This window comes from Salvia splendens, chromosome 12, assembly GCF_004379255.2.
Source record: "Salvia splendens isolate huo1 chromosome 12, SspV2, whole genome shotgun sequence".
NCBI lineage: Eukaryota > Viridiplantae > Streptophyta > Magnoliopsida > Lamiales > Lamiaceae > Salvia > Salvia splendens.
In genome coordinates this window covers 5,964,775-5,983,646 of record NC_056043.1, presented here as the reverse complement: position 1 = coordinate 5,983,646, position 18,872 = coordinate 5,964,775, and the positions used below count along the sequence as shown (strand labels likewise).

The 18,872-nt window shown below is 42.0% G+C and overlaps 1 protein-coding gene across 1 annotated transcript; it reads right to left on the bottom strand.

Moving 5' to 3' along the window:
• Positions 1–14,869: 14,869 nt before the first annotated feature.
• LOC121757444 (secreted RxLR effector protein 161-like) lies at positions 14,870–15,535 on the bottom strand. Its single transcript, XM_042152992.1, has one exon. The coding sequence runs from the start codon at positions 15,533–15,535 to the stop codon at positions 14,870–14,872; it is 666 nt and encodes a 221-aa protein (XP_042008926.1).
• Positions 15,536–18,872: the final 3,337 nt, after the last annotated feature.

Genomic DNA, 18,872 nt, shown 5'->3' with positions numbered 1-18,872 from the left:
TTTGGGTGTTTTTCGTTTTTATTTTCCCTTTTTTCTTATTTTCGGCTTTTATATTTGCTGATTCCCTATTGGCTGATTCTACAGTGACGGGGTCAATGCTATTAGCATTCATCTACCAGTATCACCAACCAATGGGTGACTTGCTTACAATTATTTTCTAATTATCTATAAATAAAAATTAATACTCTATAATCGATTTTTTCTCATTATTTGAAGTGTTTCATTTGCGAAAACAAATGTTACGTAAAAAATTCAACGAATTTGGACATAGCAACTGAAATTATACTTCACTTATTTACGTGGAAATAGACATATGATGTGTTGTAATTTACACTACCGTTAGCTTGACATATGATGTGCAATCTATACTATCGATCGTTAGTGATGATTTAGCGAATTTTTGATGGGAATAAATGCAAGTAATAAATGAAGATCACAACACTGAAAATTACGTGGTTCGATTTACTGAGGTAAATCTACGTCCACGGGAAGAATAGAGGGCAAATTTGTATTGCTTGATCTAGCTTACAGATTACAATACTGATTTGCTATATGAGATTCAGGATCTACAGAACTTAACCCTGGTCTATCTGATCTAAGTTCTATTTATACATTCGAACTAAGATCGTGGTTTGCAGCCCTGGTAGGGGGGTTGATAACTGCTTAATACCACTAAATAGATCGTGGGTGTAATGGAGGTCGTGGAGATCCTGCATGGGTCCACTATCTCCTTGTTCGGTCGAATACTGAGACCGAACTGCTGAACTTTGCCGATCAGCTTTTGCCGATCTGAGAGTTGAGCTCGATTGGTCGGCTTTTACCGAGCTATAGGCTGTGACCGAACTCTTTGGTTGTGCCGAACTGATACTCTTTCTTGGGTTTTGGGCTGATGGGCCGTCACTGCTATTGGGCTCGCAATTATTGTTTAGTTGTTTAGTTCGTATCCCATCACCACCCCCCCCGAAAAGCGAAGTGAATCACTTCGGCATTTTGGATAAGTGTAAGGGGGAGGCTGACGTCAGGGGACGTGCTCTGCACGTGTCTGCATTAAATGTGACAGCAAATCCGGCCAGAGAATCCAGAAAAAGTGGGATTTGAAACGGTGCGACGAATTTGAAACGCCTCTGCGAATCTGATAAATATTTCCTTTCTTCATCATTGGAACACTTTTGCGATTATTTCTTCTGCATTCTCTCTCTTTTTCGTAAAATTTTCTTCCGCTTCTTCAAGAATTTCTTCAGAGACTTTCGACCATCAAAGAGTAAGAATCATGTCTTCTTCTTCTGAAACTGTTTCTGAATCAGGTAGTGGTAGGAAGGGGGGGTAAGGGATCTTCTGGCCGGAAAAAGTCCGGGGAGAAGACGGTAGAATATTTTCACAGCATTTTGAGTAAGGATACTGTGATATCCTTACACAGAAAATATTTTCTTCCTGGGGGGTTAGTGGTGATTCCCGACGACACTCATAGGGCTAACTCGCCGCCGGAGGGTTATGCCACCGTTTACGAAGCCTGCTTAGAATGCGGGCTTCGTTTCCCTCTTCCCCCCGCCTTTGTAGAGCTTCTTGATTTTTTCCAACTTCCTTTAGGTCAGGTGACTCCAAATTCTTGGAGGCACTTATCGGCCTTTGCTGCCGAGCTGCGTAGACTAGAAAAGGATCTGTCTCTGAGGGCAATCCTTAATTTCTTTCAGTTTAAGAGAAAGGGATCCTGGTTTTACTTGATCCCTTTACAGCCCTTTAGAGCCTTCTGTAAAACCAAATGGCCGATGTGGAAAAATCGCTTCTTTTTTTACAATAGGACAGCGGCTCCGGACTTTTCCTGGAGAGGGCCGAAGTCCGTAATTCCTCATCCTCGGGTAGAACCGTTGGACGAGCTCGAGGGCGGGCTCAATAAGATTCCCATGATTAGGAAACAGTATTTGGAATCTGAGCTCGTCAAGGGTGACTTCGTGTTCGACTCCTCGTCTTCGGACGAAGAGACTGAGGGTGAGGATTTCTTTTTTATGCTTTACTGCTTTAGCGGCGAAAACTAACTTTGTTTTCTTGCTTTTTGGCAGTGAACATGCTAAGCAAGCTTGGTCGCAAATCCTCCGAATCAAAGGAGCCGGAGAAACAGAAAACCACCAGCTCGGCGTCTGATGCCGAGAAGAATCCGAAGAGGCAGAAGACCTCTTCGAGTCAGTCTTCGGATCCAAAAAAGCCGGGATCGACCTCGGCAAGGGGGAAGGCGAAGACTCAGAAACCCCCAAAAGCGCCAGAGAGAGACATTGTCCAGGGGGTTATGGATCAGGAGTGGTTACGGCCACTTCGGAACATATCTCTGAGCCCTTTTTATGGCCAAAGGACTTTGTAGAGGTGAATTTTCTTCTTGATTTTCTGGCTTTCCTTCTTTCCTATATTTTTTTTGTGGCCCCTCTGTTGACTTTTTCCTTTTTCCATTTTCAGAGGAACAATATGCTCTGCAAACTCGTCACAGTTGAACTCTCTAAAGCGTCCAGCGATTATGATGAGATGCAGAGGAATTTGAATGCTGCTCGTCACCAGGCCGAACAGGCTCGGGCAGACTTTGAGAGGGCAAGGGCCGCTATGATCTCGGCTCAGGATGAAGCCCAGCGTGCCAAAGACCAGCTCATCATCCAGAGAGAGCGGTCGAAACAGAGGGAGGCGGCTGCCGTGGTTGCTCAGGGGGAGGCTCTCCGTGTTTACACGGAGAAACTCTTTTTGAGCAATCAATTTTCGGCCCTTATCGGTGATCTGCTGAAATTGATGACCGATAATGTTGAGCAGGAACCCGAAGTCGTCTTGCCGCTGTATGGCCGAGAGATTGCAGCGCGTCTCCAGAGTCTGCCGCTCCTTGAGGAGCTTGCGTCTTCATCGGTCCTGCTTTCTGCTGAACGAGTCCGTAATTGCCGTGCTGACCGTGACGAGAACATGGAGGCCATCTTTGCCTCCTTGGGGCCTGTTTCACCCGCTTCAATTTCAAAGAAGAGGGTGAGCAGGAAAATGAGGCCGGCAAGGAGACCGAGCAGAAGGATCAGCAGACCGGCGACGGGCACGCCGAGCAAGAGGTGCAGCAGATCGGCGATGGGGGCGCCGAGCAGGAGGGAGGGAGGAGGGAGGCCGAGGCTGAGACCGAGGTCGACAAGGAGAAAGAAGCTGAAACCCACAGGGAAGCCGGAGACGAAACTGGCGGAGTATGATTTCGTCTCCCTTCTCTTAGTTTAGTTTCTTTCTTTCTATTTGTAAAATGGCCTTGAAGCCCTCCATGTGTAAATTTTTTCTTGTGAATGAAAAAAATTCTTCTTTCTACACTCGTGTCTTCCTTATAGCTTTTCTTAATCTCTTTTACTCCTATTGTGGTTTACTGCCTGCTCGGTAAACTGAAATGCCGAACTGACATAGCTGCTTCGTATTCTTAACTCTAAGGAGCTGGAGGTACTTCACTGGAAGCGGCTATACTCTTTGGCTTTAAATGAAGCTGAGAAAAAAGCTATAGACGACCAGATGAAGTATGATGAACTCTTGGCTCGTTTAGTGGAGCTGGAGTCCAACAATAAGGACTTAGAGTGCATAAAGAAAGATCTGGAGGCTGAGCTGAATACTGTCATCGCTGAGAGGACTGCATATGAAGATTTCATCTGCGGGCGCGGGGGAATGACTATATCTGAAGTTCAGAATCAAGTTGATGAACTGTGGGAGAAGCTTCATGTACTCCGGAAGAACAATGTGCTGGAGAGCTCGGCTTGCCAACAAGTTGTGAAATCATTGCGGCGCTTGGCTTCTCTGTACGACATCATTCTTTCCCGGCGTCCCTCAATCGAGAGATTCCTTAGCCGTTTCCCGCTAACAGATGCTCACACTCCAACTCAAACCTCTAATCCACTTACTCAAAATTCTACTCCAAATCAGCAACGGACTCAGGAGCAACCGGAAACGTCAAGACAAGAACGCCCTGAAGTTCGTAGAGGAGTTGTGAATATGAGTGAGCAAGATCAGCGAATGCTTCGTGAAGAGACTCTTCGCCGCCGAGGTGCTAGAACTTCCCGGACTCAGGGAAGAGGCGATAGGTCGATCAGAGCATCTCGTCCACCTACTTATTCTTCAACTGCTCGGAACGCCCGAACTCAGCATCATGAGGATTTTTCGGATAGGTGGCTCAACTTTAGCAATCGTAGACAGTAGAATAGTCCTTTGTAATGGTGTAACGCATTCTCGTAGGGCAGCGGAATTGTATGCCCAACAAGACTTAGTAAATGAAATTTTTTCATTTCGCTTCTATCACTGCGTATTTACAGTTCAGCGATTTTTTATTTCATTTATTGTACTCGTCCTCGGTCTTATGAAGTAAACTCTTCTTTGACCGGACTTAGTTAGTGTCCTTATTTGGCGAGTTTTATCGCTTGGATTGGACTTTCCCTAGTTAACCGGAGTGGTTTTCGGCTTATTGCAGTTCGTTTCAGACGAATTGCTTGTTTCTTAAGCTGAATTGTGGAATCTTGTATCTTCCTTAGAAGCTTGGACTCACAATTGTCTTTAATACATGATCTAAAAAAAGGGGATCAGCCTTTAAGGAACAATATACCTCAGTAACATTTATAAGAGACAAAACGCACATAGAGAGACAAATAAAAAGGACGAAAAAGATTTTAATCTTTTAAAAAACGACAAGTATAAAGAACAATAAAAATATGAAAGCACATAACCCTAGGACCGAACTAGACACAAGACTGACCGGACCTTGTCTCTTACAAATAGAACTTCTTGAGGTTGGAAATATGCCATGTTCGGGGGTACTTGTTTTCCTGACATGTGAGTTAATTTATAAGACCCTTTTCCCAGGACTTCTGACACCCGATACGGACCTTCCCATGTGGGTTCAAGTTTGCCCAGCTTTTCTGCTCGGCTTACTTCATTGTTTCTCAATACGAGATCTCCCACTTGAAACTGCAGCTTTTTCACCCTTTGGTTATAATACCGGGTTACTTGCTCCCTGTACTTGGCTTCTTTTATGAAGGCCAATTCTCTTCTTTCTTCGGCAAGATCTAGTTCGGCTCTCAGTCCGTCGTCATTCAGTTCTGTTGAGAAATTAAGGGTTCGGGGGCTGGGTATGCCGATCTCAACCGGAATTACGGCTTCAGTGCCGTACACTAGACTGTACAGAGTTTCACCGTTGGAGGTTTTTGGTGTAGTTCGGTAAGACCATAGGACTTGAGGAAGATTTTCTACCCATTGTCCTTTGGCTTGTTCTAACCGAGTTTTTAATCCTTTCACCAAAGTACGGTTTGTTACTTCCGTTTGTCCGTTTGCTTGTGGGTGAGAGACTGAAGTGAACCGCTGTTGAATATTCAACTCTTGGCACCAATTCTTGAATGTTTTGTCAGTAAACTGAGTCCCATTATCTGAAATGAGGATATGGGGTATGCCAAATCGGCAAACTATGTTCTTCCAGACAAAATCTAATGCCTTTGAGCTTGTTATCGTAGCTAATGGTTCAGCCTCCACCCACTTTGTGAAGTAATCCACGGCAACGATCAAGAATTTCATTTGCCGGGGAGCTTGTGGTAGTGGTCCTACTATGTCTATGCCCCATTGCATAAAAGGCCAAGGGCTTTGCATAGCACATAGATCAGTCTGCGGCGTCCTTGGGATATTTGCATGGATTTGGCATTTCGTACATTTCTTAACTAGCTGTACTGCTTCTTGTACCAAAGTTGGCCAATAATATCCCCATCTCAGAACTTTTTTAGCTAATGCTCTAGCTCCGATGTGGCTACCGCAAGATCCTTCATGAACTTCTCTAAGGATGTAATCCGTCTCTTCTGGTCCTACACATCGCAATAACGGTTGAAGGTAGGACTTTCTATATAGGACTCCTTCATGAAGTTCATACCGACGTGCTCGGCATGTGATTTTCCTTGCTTCTCTCTTATCCTCGGACAGTTGTCCTTGATCTAGATACTTTAATATTGGCGTCATCCAGTTTGGTGAACTGGTTACTGAGTGTACTTCAGCTTCATCAATGCTTCTGTGCGGTAATTCCTCCACCTTTGAGCTCGGATATGAGGCCAACTTACTTAAAGTATCTGCTCGGCTATTTCCCGCTCTGGGAATGCGGATTATCTGAAAATAAGAGAAATTTCGGCTAATACTTTGCGCTTTGTCCAAGTATTTTTTCATCCTTTCACCACGGGCTTCACTTGTACCCAGCATGTGATTCACTATGACTTGTGAATCACAATGAATTTTGAGAGATTTGACAAGTAGACGTTGCGCTAACTGAAGTCCGGCAAGAAGGGCTTCGTATTCGGCTTCGTTATTAGTGGTTGGGAATAAGAACCGAAGTGAATAAGTTACTTCGTGTCCGTCGGGAGCGATAAGTAGAATACCAGCTCCACTTCCTGTCTTATTCGAAGCTCCATCTACGAATCCAATCCAACAGTCCGGCGGCTCTACTTCGGGTTTCTGGGGCTGTGTTAGTTCATCATTGGTAGGATTTTTCTGTTCGGCAATAATAGGGATTGCCTGATCGAACTTTGCCTCTACAAGAAAATCTGCCAAGGCTTGTCCCTTGATGGCTTTCCGAGGTAGATATTCTATTGAATGTTCTCCCAACTCTATGGCCCACTTGGCAATTCTGCCTGATGCTTCTGGCTTAGTCAAAACTTGCCGAAGTGGAAGATCGGTTAAGACGCATACTTTGTGAGCATAGAAATATGGCCGCAGTCTCCTTGCTGCATTTACTAATGCCAGAGCAATTTTTTCCAGAGGTTGATACCTTGTTTCGGGACCTCTTAATGCTCGGCTTGTAAAGTAGATAGGACGCTGTTTTAGGCCTTCTTCTCGCACAAGCACCGCGCTAATGGTTTGATCTGATGCTGCTAAATATAAGAATATCACTTCGGCATCTGTTGGAGCAGAGAGAGTAGGAAGTTCGGTTAAATAACTTTTGAGTTCGTCAAAAGCCTTTTTCTGTTCGGCTCCCCACTCAAACTTTGGTGCCTTCTTCAAAACATTGAAGAACGGCATTTGCTTTTTGGCTGCTTGGGAAAGGAATCTATTCAGTGCGGCTAGACATCCAGTTAGCCTTTGCACATCATGTATGGACTTCGGCATTGCCATGTTCTGAACAACTTGAACCTTTAGGGGATTTGCCTTGAGTCCTTCCTTTGAAACCCAACAACCCAGAAATTTTCCCGAATCTACCAAAAAGGTACATTTTTGGGGATTGAGTTTGAGGTTGGCTTTTTTGAGCACGTCGAGAGTGGATTTGAGATTGTTTTCGTACTCCGAAGTGCTTCTGCTTTTAACAACTATGTCGTCAACATATACTTCAACCTCTTTTCCGATCAGGTGCCGAAATAGCTTATCTACCATCCTTTGATATGTGGCTCCGGCATTCTTTAAACCAAATGGCATCTTTTTATAAGCAAAAATACCGAAGTCAGTAATGAAAGTCGTTTTTGAAGCATCATTCTCATCCATTAAAACTTGGTGGTATCCTTTATACAAATCAAGAAAACAGAAAATTTCGAAGCCTATCAGAGCTTCTACTTTTTTATCTATGTTGGGAAGGGGGTAGCAATCTTTAGGACAGTGCTTATTTAGATCCGTAAAATCTATGCACATCCGCCATCCTCCTTCTTTTTTCTTGATCATCACAGGATTGGCCACCCAAGAAGGATATTTTACTTCAAATAATACATCCGCTTTCAGTAATTGGCGGACTTCGTCATGGATGACTTGATTTCTTTCTGCCGCAAAGAGTCTTTGCTTCTGTTTTATAGGCCGGACTGAAGGATCAATATTTAACCGATGTGTAATTACCTCGGGAGACACTCCAGTCATGTCCAACGGAGACCACGCAAAGACATCTTTGTACTCTTTGAGGAGCTGGATGGTCTTTTCCCGGAGTAGAGGTGTTCTCGCGAAACCGATCTTGACCGTTCTGGATGGATCATCTTCGAATAACTGAACTTTCATCGAGTTCGGCTCCGGTGTGACTTCGTTCATTTCGCCTGCCTCTGACTCCGGCTGCTGTGATTGCTATGCTTGATGGTGCCGATCTGATTGTTCGGCACTTTTAAGCGCAATCTGCAAACATTCTTTTGCTCTCTTTTGATCACCTCGGATGACTGCTATCCCTCCTTTAGTGGGGATCTTGATTGTGAGGTGATAAGTAGAGCAAATGGCCCGAACTGTGTTGAGCCAGTCTCTTCCCAGTATAATGTTATACGGGGACCGAGCTTTTACCACAAAAAACTCGATCACCGTATTGGAGCTAGTAGGCGCTCTTCCTACCGTAATCGGAAGGCTGATAATACCTTCAGGGCGGGTGTCCTCCTGGGCGAAACTTTTCAGAGGAAGTGGGGCCGGACTGAGCCGAGCTGGATCCACTTCCAGTTTATCAAAACATTCTTTAAAAAGAATGCTAACCGACGCTCCTGTATCCACAAACACTCTGTGGATCAGTTTGTTTGCCACTCCAGCTTGAATGACAATAGCGTCTTGATGAGGAGAAATGGCCGGGACGGGATCTGCATCTGAAAATGTAATTACTTCCTCCTTCTTCAGCCTTTTATGTGTTGGCTCCTCTCGATTGAAGCCTCTGCGCTCTGATTTTAGAGACGATTTAGTCTTCCCGGCTGGGAGAGCGTCAATAGTCTGGATTACTCCATCATATTGCGGCTCGTCATCGTCTTCGGGATCCTGTTGCCTTTTAGGATCCTGAGGAGCGCAGTTCGCACTTCTCTGTTTCTTATTCTTTTTCGGCGGCTTGCTTTGGTATTTTTTTAACGTCCCTGCTTTCACAAGAACATCAATATCTGCTGCCAAATTTCGGCACTCCTCGGTATCGTGACCGTGGTCTTGATGGAAGGAGCAATATTTATCCTGACTTCGGCGCGTGGCCGATTTCGTCATCGGCTTTGGTTTTTCGAACATATCAGAATGCAGTTCGAAAATTTCCGCTCTCGACTTGTTCAATGGTACGAACTGAGCGGGTGGTTTCTCAGGATTGAGACGTGGTCCCAATCTGTCTTGTACCGGTGCCCTTTGAATTCTTTCAAAAGGAGTTCGGCGAGGATGTCCCTGATCGCTATGATCGGGCTTCCTCTTGTCTCCTCTGGAAGAGCTGTCTAAAGACCGTTTTCGACGGTCTGCCTCATCAGCACGAGAAAACTGGTCCGCAATGTCCCACATCTCTTGAGCTGTTTGCGGACTGCATTCAACGAGCTTTCTGTAGAGAGCTCCTGGCAGAATTCCATTTTGGAATGCCGAAATGACAAGTAGATCATTGAGATCATCTACTTGTAGGCATTCCTTGTGGAATCTTGTCATGAAGTCGCTAATCTTTTCATCGCGACCTTGACGTATAGAAAGCAGCTGAGCCGAAGTGATTCGGGTTTCAGCTTTCTGGAAGAACCTCCTATGAAAAGCATCCATTAGATCTCTGTAAGATCTAATGCTGCCTTGAGGGAGGCTATCAAACCACCTTCTTGCGTTCCCGATGAGCAGCTCGGGAAACAGCTTACACATATGAACCTCATTGAGACCTTGGTTCGCCATATTATACTGATAGCGTCCCAGGAAATCATGAGGATCCACTAACCCGTCATAAGTCACTGACGGAGTTTGGTAATTCTGTGGCAACGGAGTTCTGGTGATATCATCCGAAAATGGAGTCTTCAGCGCTCCATACATAGCGAATCCGACATCTCTACGGTATGGTGGAGATGGAGTTCTCCTGTGATTTCGGTAACAAGGAGGAGAAGGAACATATCGGTGGTGAGGATTCTTTCTCCTGGAAGATACGACACTACTGCGGTAGTGACTTTCATGTCTGGAGGGGGAGGGAGAATCCGCCGTTTTCTTCTCCGGCTTCTGGCTCTTTTGCAGGAATGTTAAGAACTCATCCTGCTTCTCAGCCAAGAACAACTTGACAGCCTCATTCAAATCGAGCTGCTGGGGAGGCTCGGTGCGATGACTTTTTGAGTGGTTTGTTCTTTCACCGTGAGAACTGGAGGCAGATTTCTCCAGAGGCTGTTTTCCAGACCTACGGGCTGGACTAGCTTCCTCACGTTCATCACGGACGGAAGTATGGGTATTATGTGATCTGGTACGCATTTTTTGGTGGAAGAGGATCAAAAACTCGCTTTTATCACAGTTTTGGTTTTCTGTGTTCCCACAGACGGCGCCAGTGATGATTTAACGAATTTTTGATGGGAATAAATGCAAGTAATAAATGAAGATCACAACACTGAAAATTACGTGGTTCGATTTACTGAGGTAAGTCTACGTCCACGGGAAGAATAGAGGGCAAATTTGTATTGCTTGATCTAGCTTACAGATTACAATACTGATTTGCTATATGAGATTCAGGATCTAGAGAACTTAACCCTGGTCTATCTGATCTAAGTTCTATTTATACATTCGAACTAAGATCGTGGTTTGCAGCCCTGGTAGGGGGGTTGATAACTGCTTAATACCACTAAATAGATCGTGGGTGTAATGGAGGTCGTGGAGATCCTGCATGGGTCCACTATCTCCTTGTTCGGTCGAATACTGAGACCGAACTGCTGAACTTTGCCGATCAGCTTTTGCCGATCTGAGAGTTGAGCTCGATTGGTCGGCTTTTACCGAGCTATAGGCTGTGACCGAACTCTTTGGTTGTGCCGAACTGATACTCTTTCTTGGGTTTTGGGCTGATGGGCCGTCACTGCTATTGGGCTCGCAATTATTGTTTAGTTGTTTAGTTCGTATCCCATCAGTTAGCTTACTCAATTTCGTCTCATCGTTTATTCAATTTTGTCCAAAACTGAGGATTAGAATTACATTAGAGCACCTGCATCGGTGCTTGATGTTGTGCTCTTGCCGACGGCACGGCCCTTCTCGATGCATCGAGCATCGTCGTGTTGTTGAGCAAGCTGACGTGTCGCGTTCTGATTGGCCAACGGCAATGCCGTTGGCAATTTCTTTTTTAAAAAAAATCGAAATATATTAAAAAATAGATTTAAAATTAAAAAACATATTTTCCCACTTTCCAATAAAATATATCCATTTTTTCCACTTTTAATTTATTTTTCATTATTTTTATCCTAAAATTCACATTTTCATCTATAAATACCCTCATTTTCACACAAAAATTTTTACACCACACTACACAAAATACTTCTATCATCAATTCTCATCTAAATTCTCACTCTTTCACTTTTGCATAAAATGTCCGGCTCCGGCGATCACCCCTCCGACTCCTGTGGATGGAACCACGAATGGTTCGGCTCATCGCCATTCCCTAATCCAGATACGGATTTCTCGCCCCCTCCTCAAACCCAAGGTTCGCATATTCCGGGTGGCTACCGGCCTTACCCGGTGGATGAGCAAGATGCCTCCGAGGGGCTATACGGATGGGCCCCTGAAACTGGCACGGGAGGGAACGCACCGACGCCACCGGAGGGCGGTTCCGACCATCCCGCAGCTCCTCCTCCTCGTAGTGTCCGTGTTCGTACTCATGGCAGTACCGGCAGTGACCCCAACGTTCGCACCCCGTACACTCCGGGGGAGATGGAGAAGTTATTCAAAGCCTATTTGGCAATCTCCGAAGATGCGAAAACCGGCACGAACCAACCCGGGGACAGGTTTTGGTGGCGTGTCTCTCGCTTGTACAATGCCACCCGACCGAATAACACCATCGAGCGCAATGAGAGTATGGTGAGCAATGCCATCGGAAGAGCCAACGATGAAATCCAAAAGTTCCAGGGTATTACCTCCAGGAACAGCGGTCGACAAGGAGCGGCACGAGCGAGGTCGACATCATCACGGCCGCCATATCGACCTACCAATCAATTCAGTACAAACCATTCAAGCATCTCAACGCTTGGCAGGAGGTGCGTCATCATCCGAAGTATAAGGGAGGCGTCGCATCCTCCTCCAACTCCTCCAGCAAACGGTCGAGGTCGGTATCCCTATCCGACGCCGGCGAGGATGAGGTGGCTAGCCAGCTTGTCGAAGCTCACTTGGGTAGCCCCGACGCTGGCCCGAGCAGTTCCCAACGCTGGCCGGAAGGAAGAAAACAGGCGACGGCCAACAGCCGTCGCACCGCGACCTCCCGCTCCCTTTGTGCCGCCTCTACCCCCCCACCAACTCGTTGTGGGTCCTTTTGGGTCAAATCAATATGGCCAATACGTCTCGGATGACTCCCGAGCAACTTGATTCACATCACGCAACTATACAAGCTCACCGACAACAATTAGGGATATCGCCATCGGGCTAGTCTTCTTTAAATTTCCACGGATGTATTTTTTAGGATTTAATTATGTAATTTTTAATTTGTAGGATTTTAAATTATGTAATTTTTATTGTTTATGATTTTAATTATGTAATTTTTATTTTTTAGGATTTTAATTATGTAATTTTTAATTTTTTTAGTAATTTGTAATAGTATTTCGGGTATTTTTAATGCATTTTCAATATTGTGGAAATATTTTTATTTAAATTGAATAATAGAATGGTGGGACCCTTGAGTATGCTCTTGCGAAAGAGCATGGATGTGGGTGTTGTGCTCTTGCCAAAGAGCACGGAGTAAAAAATGAATAAAAGTGGGTACGGGCCACTTCCATGCTCTTGCCAAAGAGCATGAATGTGGATGCTCTTATAATTATTATATACTGATGATTAGACTTGTCGGTTAACCGATCCTAAAAATTGGTCAAAAAACTAACCGGAACCGACCCAATCTCTAGTTCAGTTACTTAACTAACCGACTCGGTTAGAATCGGTTGGTTATCGGTTATAACCGAAATAACCAAATGATTCATAGTCCAACACTTCAACTTTTAAATTTTCACTTTTCATCTACTTTTATTATTATTATTCCTATTTTCTAGTAATACATAATTTTGTTTAGACACTTCAAAAGTCTAAACTTTAAATGATCTAAATACTTTTCTACGATAATTAAGTGAAGGGATATCCTATTTTTAAAATAATGTTTAGGCACTTTATTGACTTTGAGATATTATAAATGATAATGATAAATTAAAATAGACTTTGACAAAATTTGGAAGTAAATTACATTTTCTTCTATTGTGATGCCACATAAAGAAGTGTGGAATCAATGTAATATAGATATGAAATTTTAAAAGTATAAAAATATTATATAAGTTTATTCATTAAAAATATAATTGCAATAAAATTGAATTTAATTTTGGTTTTTGGTTATAACTGTTAACTGATCGGCTATAACTGATAATCGACTTCGAGAAAAAATGCAAATCTGTACCGACCCGAACACCATGAATTTCGGTTATAACCTATATCCGACCGGTTCGAGTTCAGTTCTCGGTTAACCGAATAACTCAAAACCGTTTACCCACCCCTAGTATGTAGTTTCGATTGCCATATTGTTCTATGTAAAAATACCAAGATAGACATTAACTTTTTACAAATTAAAAAAAAATACGTGTACATTGAACGTATAATGTCAATACATTCGCAATTAAATTGATTGTACTTATAGAAAAATATTTAATTATTTTTTTATTATTCGGACACCAAGTGTTTCACTTATAATCAAAGAAATGCATCGATCTCTTTAATTTTTGCAAATGATTTACTAAAAATGGTTATCCGTTTTCATAACTAAAAGTTTGTGTATTTAAACCTCTTCGTATATTTGAAATCTTTTGCGTCGTTTCATATTGTTTTTCCGATTTCTCTTGATTTCTATTTTTGTTTAGTTTCGACTGAATAGCAACATGTTTAACAATTACTCGTATTTTTAACTTCCAATATTAATTGGAATATTTAAGTAGGTAACTGAATTTACCTAAACCAAAATATTTATAGGATATTGGCGCTTAATATCACGAAAATTTTCAAAAGTTTATTTTTCACACAAACTTTAAATTTGACATATAATATCACGAACTTATATAGTTGTTGCATTTAATCACCTGCGACAAAATCTGACTACATTTCATTTACCATCACAACACATCGGATATGGTTATCACTGAAAAATGATAGTTATGTGATTACAAAATCCCTATAACGTAGATATGATTACAAAGTCAAGAAGAACACATAATAGATCAAGGCGATGGCTTAGCCACCCGCCTATAGAACAAATCTATTCTCCAGAAACCAGACCCAAGAGAGCACTGTCGAATCCACTAGTGATTAACCTCACATCGTAGATATCAACACCACACAACTCCTTCACACCGGATCTAGAACTACAGAACACAACCTCGCACCAGATCTCTTACACACAAAACCCTAGATCTCGCAAAACCACCGATCAATCACTCAAAGAAATCGTGATAACCGAAGGGAAACCACCGGAGAAGCCATCGGAGAAGTAGAGAGATGAGAGAGAATTCACTGAATCGAGTGAGTAGAGAGAGAGATAATAGAGAATGGTGAATGGAAGTGGAAGGGATATCTTACACATAACAAACACACCATTCAATCTATCGGTCCCATAGCACAATCCGGGTGAGAGGACAGTGGCAACAATCAGACGGTAGAGGGAGAGACTTGGGCTCAGCCCAATTAATTCTGCATGGGCCAAAAATAATAGACAGCCCAAATAAGGTCTATCACAAATACTCAACATACTCCACCTTGAACTTTATTCTGGAAAACCAATTTGCACTATAGGCTAAGGTTTAAATCATCACAGCCTAAAAGGTAGTCCCCCATTTGCTCCAGAGAACAAAAGTTCATTAACACTTAGGGAAAAACACCAAGTTGCCTTCAGACACCAAAGGGCTGACACCCATTAGTCTAGAAGGTCTTCATGCCTCTAGTCAACTACCACCCTTACCACAACTGATAAGGTGACAGAGATCTTTCCCCCGGGACATGCAACCTATCCTAGGTCAAAATGCAAATACTTAATGCAAAAAAGTAGTTTTTCTAATGTTAAGAGCTTAGTTCCCATGTCAGCGGGATTTCTATCAGTATGCACTTTAAGTAGAAAAACTTCATCATTTTCAACAATATCTCTAATGTAATGAAACCTCTTATCAATGTGCTTTGTCCTATCATGAAAAACAGGATTTTTACACAACTGAATAGCAGACTGAGAATCAGAAAACACAGTAGGAGATGCCTTCACAAACTTAAGTTCAGAGAGCACTCCATTTAACCATATAGCTTCCTCCATTGCCTCTGTAATGGTAATATATTTTGACTCAATTGTGGACAAAGCCACTATGTGCTGCAACTGAGATTTCCAACTAATGCAGGACCTGCAAACTGTAAACACATAGGAAGTAGTAGTTCTGTCATTAGCATAGCTGGAATCCACAAAATCAGTTAGTGAAACACCTTCATCACATTTAGAATAACACAACTCATACTTAGCAGTAAGTTTCAAGTATCTCAGAAGCCATTTCAAAGCTTCCCAGTGAACAGGACCAGGATTTGACATATACCTACTTAGGCAAGACACAACATAAGCAATATCAGGCCTAGTACTTAATATCAAATACATCACTGACCCAATAGCATTAGCATAGAGAACTTTCTTCATAGCATCAATATCATACTTATACTTAGGGCACGGGTCTTACCTAACATAAAATGAGCAGCTAAAGGCACAGAGGCAGGTTTAGCATCATACATGTTAATTTTTTTTCAGAATTTTGTACACATAAGGTTCCTAATGCAACACAAGGGTAGAAGCTTTTCTATCCCTAAAAATACTTATTCCCAAAAATTTATGAGCATCACCAAGATCCTTCATATCAAAATTCTCACTCAAAGCAGTTTGCACAACTTTTATAGTTTTCAAACAAGGACCCATAATAAGCATGTCATCAACACATAACAATAAGAAGACAGGAATAGAGTCAAGGTTTTTAACATACAAACATGCATCAAAGGTACTTCTCACAAAGCCTAACTTCTGCATACATGTATTAAACTTGATATTCCACTTTAGGGGACTGTTTTAAACCATATAAGGAATTTTTCAACAAGCACACATGATTGGGAAACTCAACAAAACCTTCAGGTTGCTTCATATAAATAGGTTTATCAAGATCACCATGCAAGAAAGCAGTTTTAACATCCATTTGTTTCAATTCTCAGTCAAAGTGAGGACATAAAGCAAGCATCAACAGTACAGTAGTAAATTTAACAACAGCAGCAAAAAATTTTGTATAATCTACCCCCTCTTGCTGAGTAAAACCTTTGGCCACAAGTCTAGTCTTATACCTAAGACCCTCCACCTTATTTTTCAATTTATAGAGCCACTTGCAATCAACCACAGAAGCTCCAGGGGGTAAAGGCACAAGAATCCAGGTAAGGTTAATTTTCAGGGAATTCATCTCCTCCAACATGGCTTTGTGCCACTGACTCCAGAACTTAGACTTAAGATCTTGCTTATAAGATTGTGGTTCATCCCCATCAGATTCATACACATTGAAAGCCAAATTTATAAGAGCAACCAAACCAACATAGCCATCAAACATAGCAGATTTCTTCACATTCACCCCACCCTTCTAGTTCTATCCCTAGATAACACATAATCTTGCAAGTTGGGATTATCAATAGCATTTTGAATGTCACTGGGGCTATGAATCACATTCTGGGCTGGGGCAGGAGGAGCATTTCTCATAGGACTAGAATGCAAATATGGGGAATTATCATTATCATTTAGGGGAGGCACCACATCAGCATCATTCACATTTAGATTTCCTTCACAGTGTGTCTCATCAGGTGTAAGGATTGGATAAGAGTTCCAGAAAGGTTGTTCCACCTTACTTGGAGTATCACTAGGATGCTCCACACCAGTGAGTTGTTATGTGGACTCCACCTCCATAAGAGGCTCATTGTCCACGGGGTATGGAATTGGGTTGTTAGTCATTTTCAAGCAAGGGAATTCATCTTCATTGGAGACTACATCCCTGCTGATTATGACTTTGAACCCAGGTTCATCTGTCAACCAAACTCTATAACCTGTAACACCCTCGGGATATCCTAGAAACACACATTTTCAAGATCTAGACACAAGTTTATCAGACTTAGTATGCACAAAAACAACACAACCAAATATCCTTAGATGAGAAAGAGACAGAGTTTTTCTAGTAAACACATGTTCAGGACACTGTCCTAATAAAGGCACAGAAGGAGATCTATTAACCAAGTAAGTAGCAGATAACAAAGCTTTACCCCAAAATTTCTTAGATAAACCAGATTTAGCAAACATGCATCTAACTTTGTCAAGTAAAGTATTATTCATTCTTTCAGCCAACCCATTTTGTTGTGGGGTGTATGGGACAGTTTTATGTCTTATGATTCCAAAACCAGCACACAAGTCATCTATTTGTTTGTTACAAAATTTCAAGCTATTGTCAGTTCTTATTGCCTTAATTTTCTCACTTGTCTAAGTTTCAATCAAAGTTTTCCAAGCTTTCAGTTTATCAAACACTTCACACTTATGTCTCATAAGGAAGCACCAAAATTTTCTTGAAAAATCATCAATGATAGACAAAAAATACACAGAACCAGAATGAGAAAACACAGAAACAGGGCCCCAAACATCCATATGCAAGTATTCAAGAATGCACTTACTAACATTTGCAGGCACATGAGTTGGAAAGGAAACCCTATGTTGTTTACCATGCACACAAGTGTCACAGAAAGGCAAATTACCATGGACATCATTATCAAATAGAATAGCATGTTTTTTCAGAATATTCAAACTTTTTCACTCATGTGGCCTAGCCTATTATGCCACAACATAGTTTTATCTGTTTTAACAATATTGGCAAAGGCTTTTTCACATGAAAGAGGCATAGCAGTACAGACATACAAACCACATTTTCTCTTGGCCTTAACAGACACATAGAACCCTTGCAGATTTTCATGCAACCTTCCCCCCATTTTCCCCCCATCCCAGCATTTTCAAGAGCAGTACAAGACATCAAATTTTAGGAGAGATCAGGAACTTATCTAACATCCTTCAAGTTGAGCGCATAGTCATTATCAAACTTTAAACACACTGTGCCAATACCAAGAATTTCACACTTCCTTGTGAAGGACTAACATGATATGTACATCCAGAATCACAAAGTCAATCATTTGAAGTAAAGGGGCAGATAGGAGAAGCATTTATATACATTAAATCATGCACCATATAAACAGATTCATTATTAGCATCATATTTGGCCACATTGACAAGATTTTCAAGCTGAGTGTTATTATTGAGGGGTTTATTCTTTTTAAGCTTGGTGTAATCTTTCTTATAGTGCCCAACTTCCCCACAATTAAAACACTTTCTGTAAGATTTGAGATCCTTAAACACTTTCTGTAAGATTTGAGATCCTTACTTTTGGACCTAGACCTATACTTTTTCCTTGAATTTGAGCTTGAACCAGAACCCCATTAGATTCATTTCCCCCTCTAGACTTAGATCTACCTCTGACATTCAAGACCTTATTAAAAGCACTCTTGTCTGCAACCATTTCCCTTAATTCAAGTTCTTTAGATTTCAGGGAGCTTATGATTAAGTCCAGAGGAGCAAAGTCTCTACCATACTTAATGGCAGCTTTCACATCACTGCAAGAATTAGGTATGACATTCATTAGAGCAATACTGGTATACTCATCTATTGTTTTGTCACCAGATCTTTTTATATCTTGCACAAGCTTCTGAAACCTATCCACATTATCATCAATGTCTTTGGCAAGGTCAAGCTTAAATTTAAACAACTTTTCAAGCAGGTACATCCTAGAGGACATTGAAGTCTCAGTGAACAAAGTATCAAGTTGTTCCCACATTTCAAAAGCAAATTCAATATGATCAACTTTCTTAATCACAGAATCAGACAAATTTAACACAATAGTTGCACTAGCCAACTCATT

Bases quoted from the DNA above. Each gene is read 5' to 3' on its own strand.
- LOC121757444 (XM_042152992.1), bottom strand. From the start codon at position 15,535: ATGAAGAAAGTTCTCTATGCTAATGCTATTGGGTCAGTGATGTATTTG.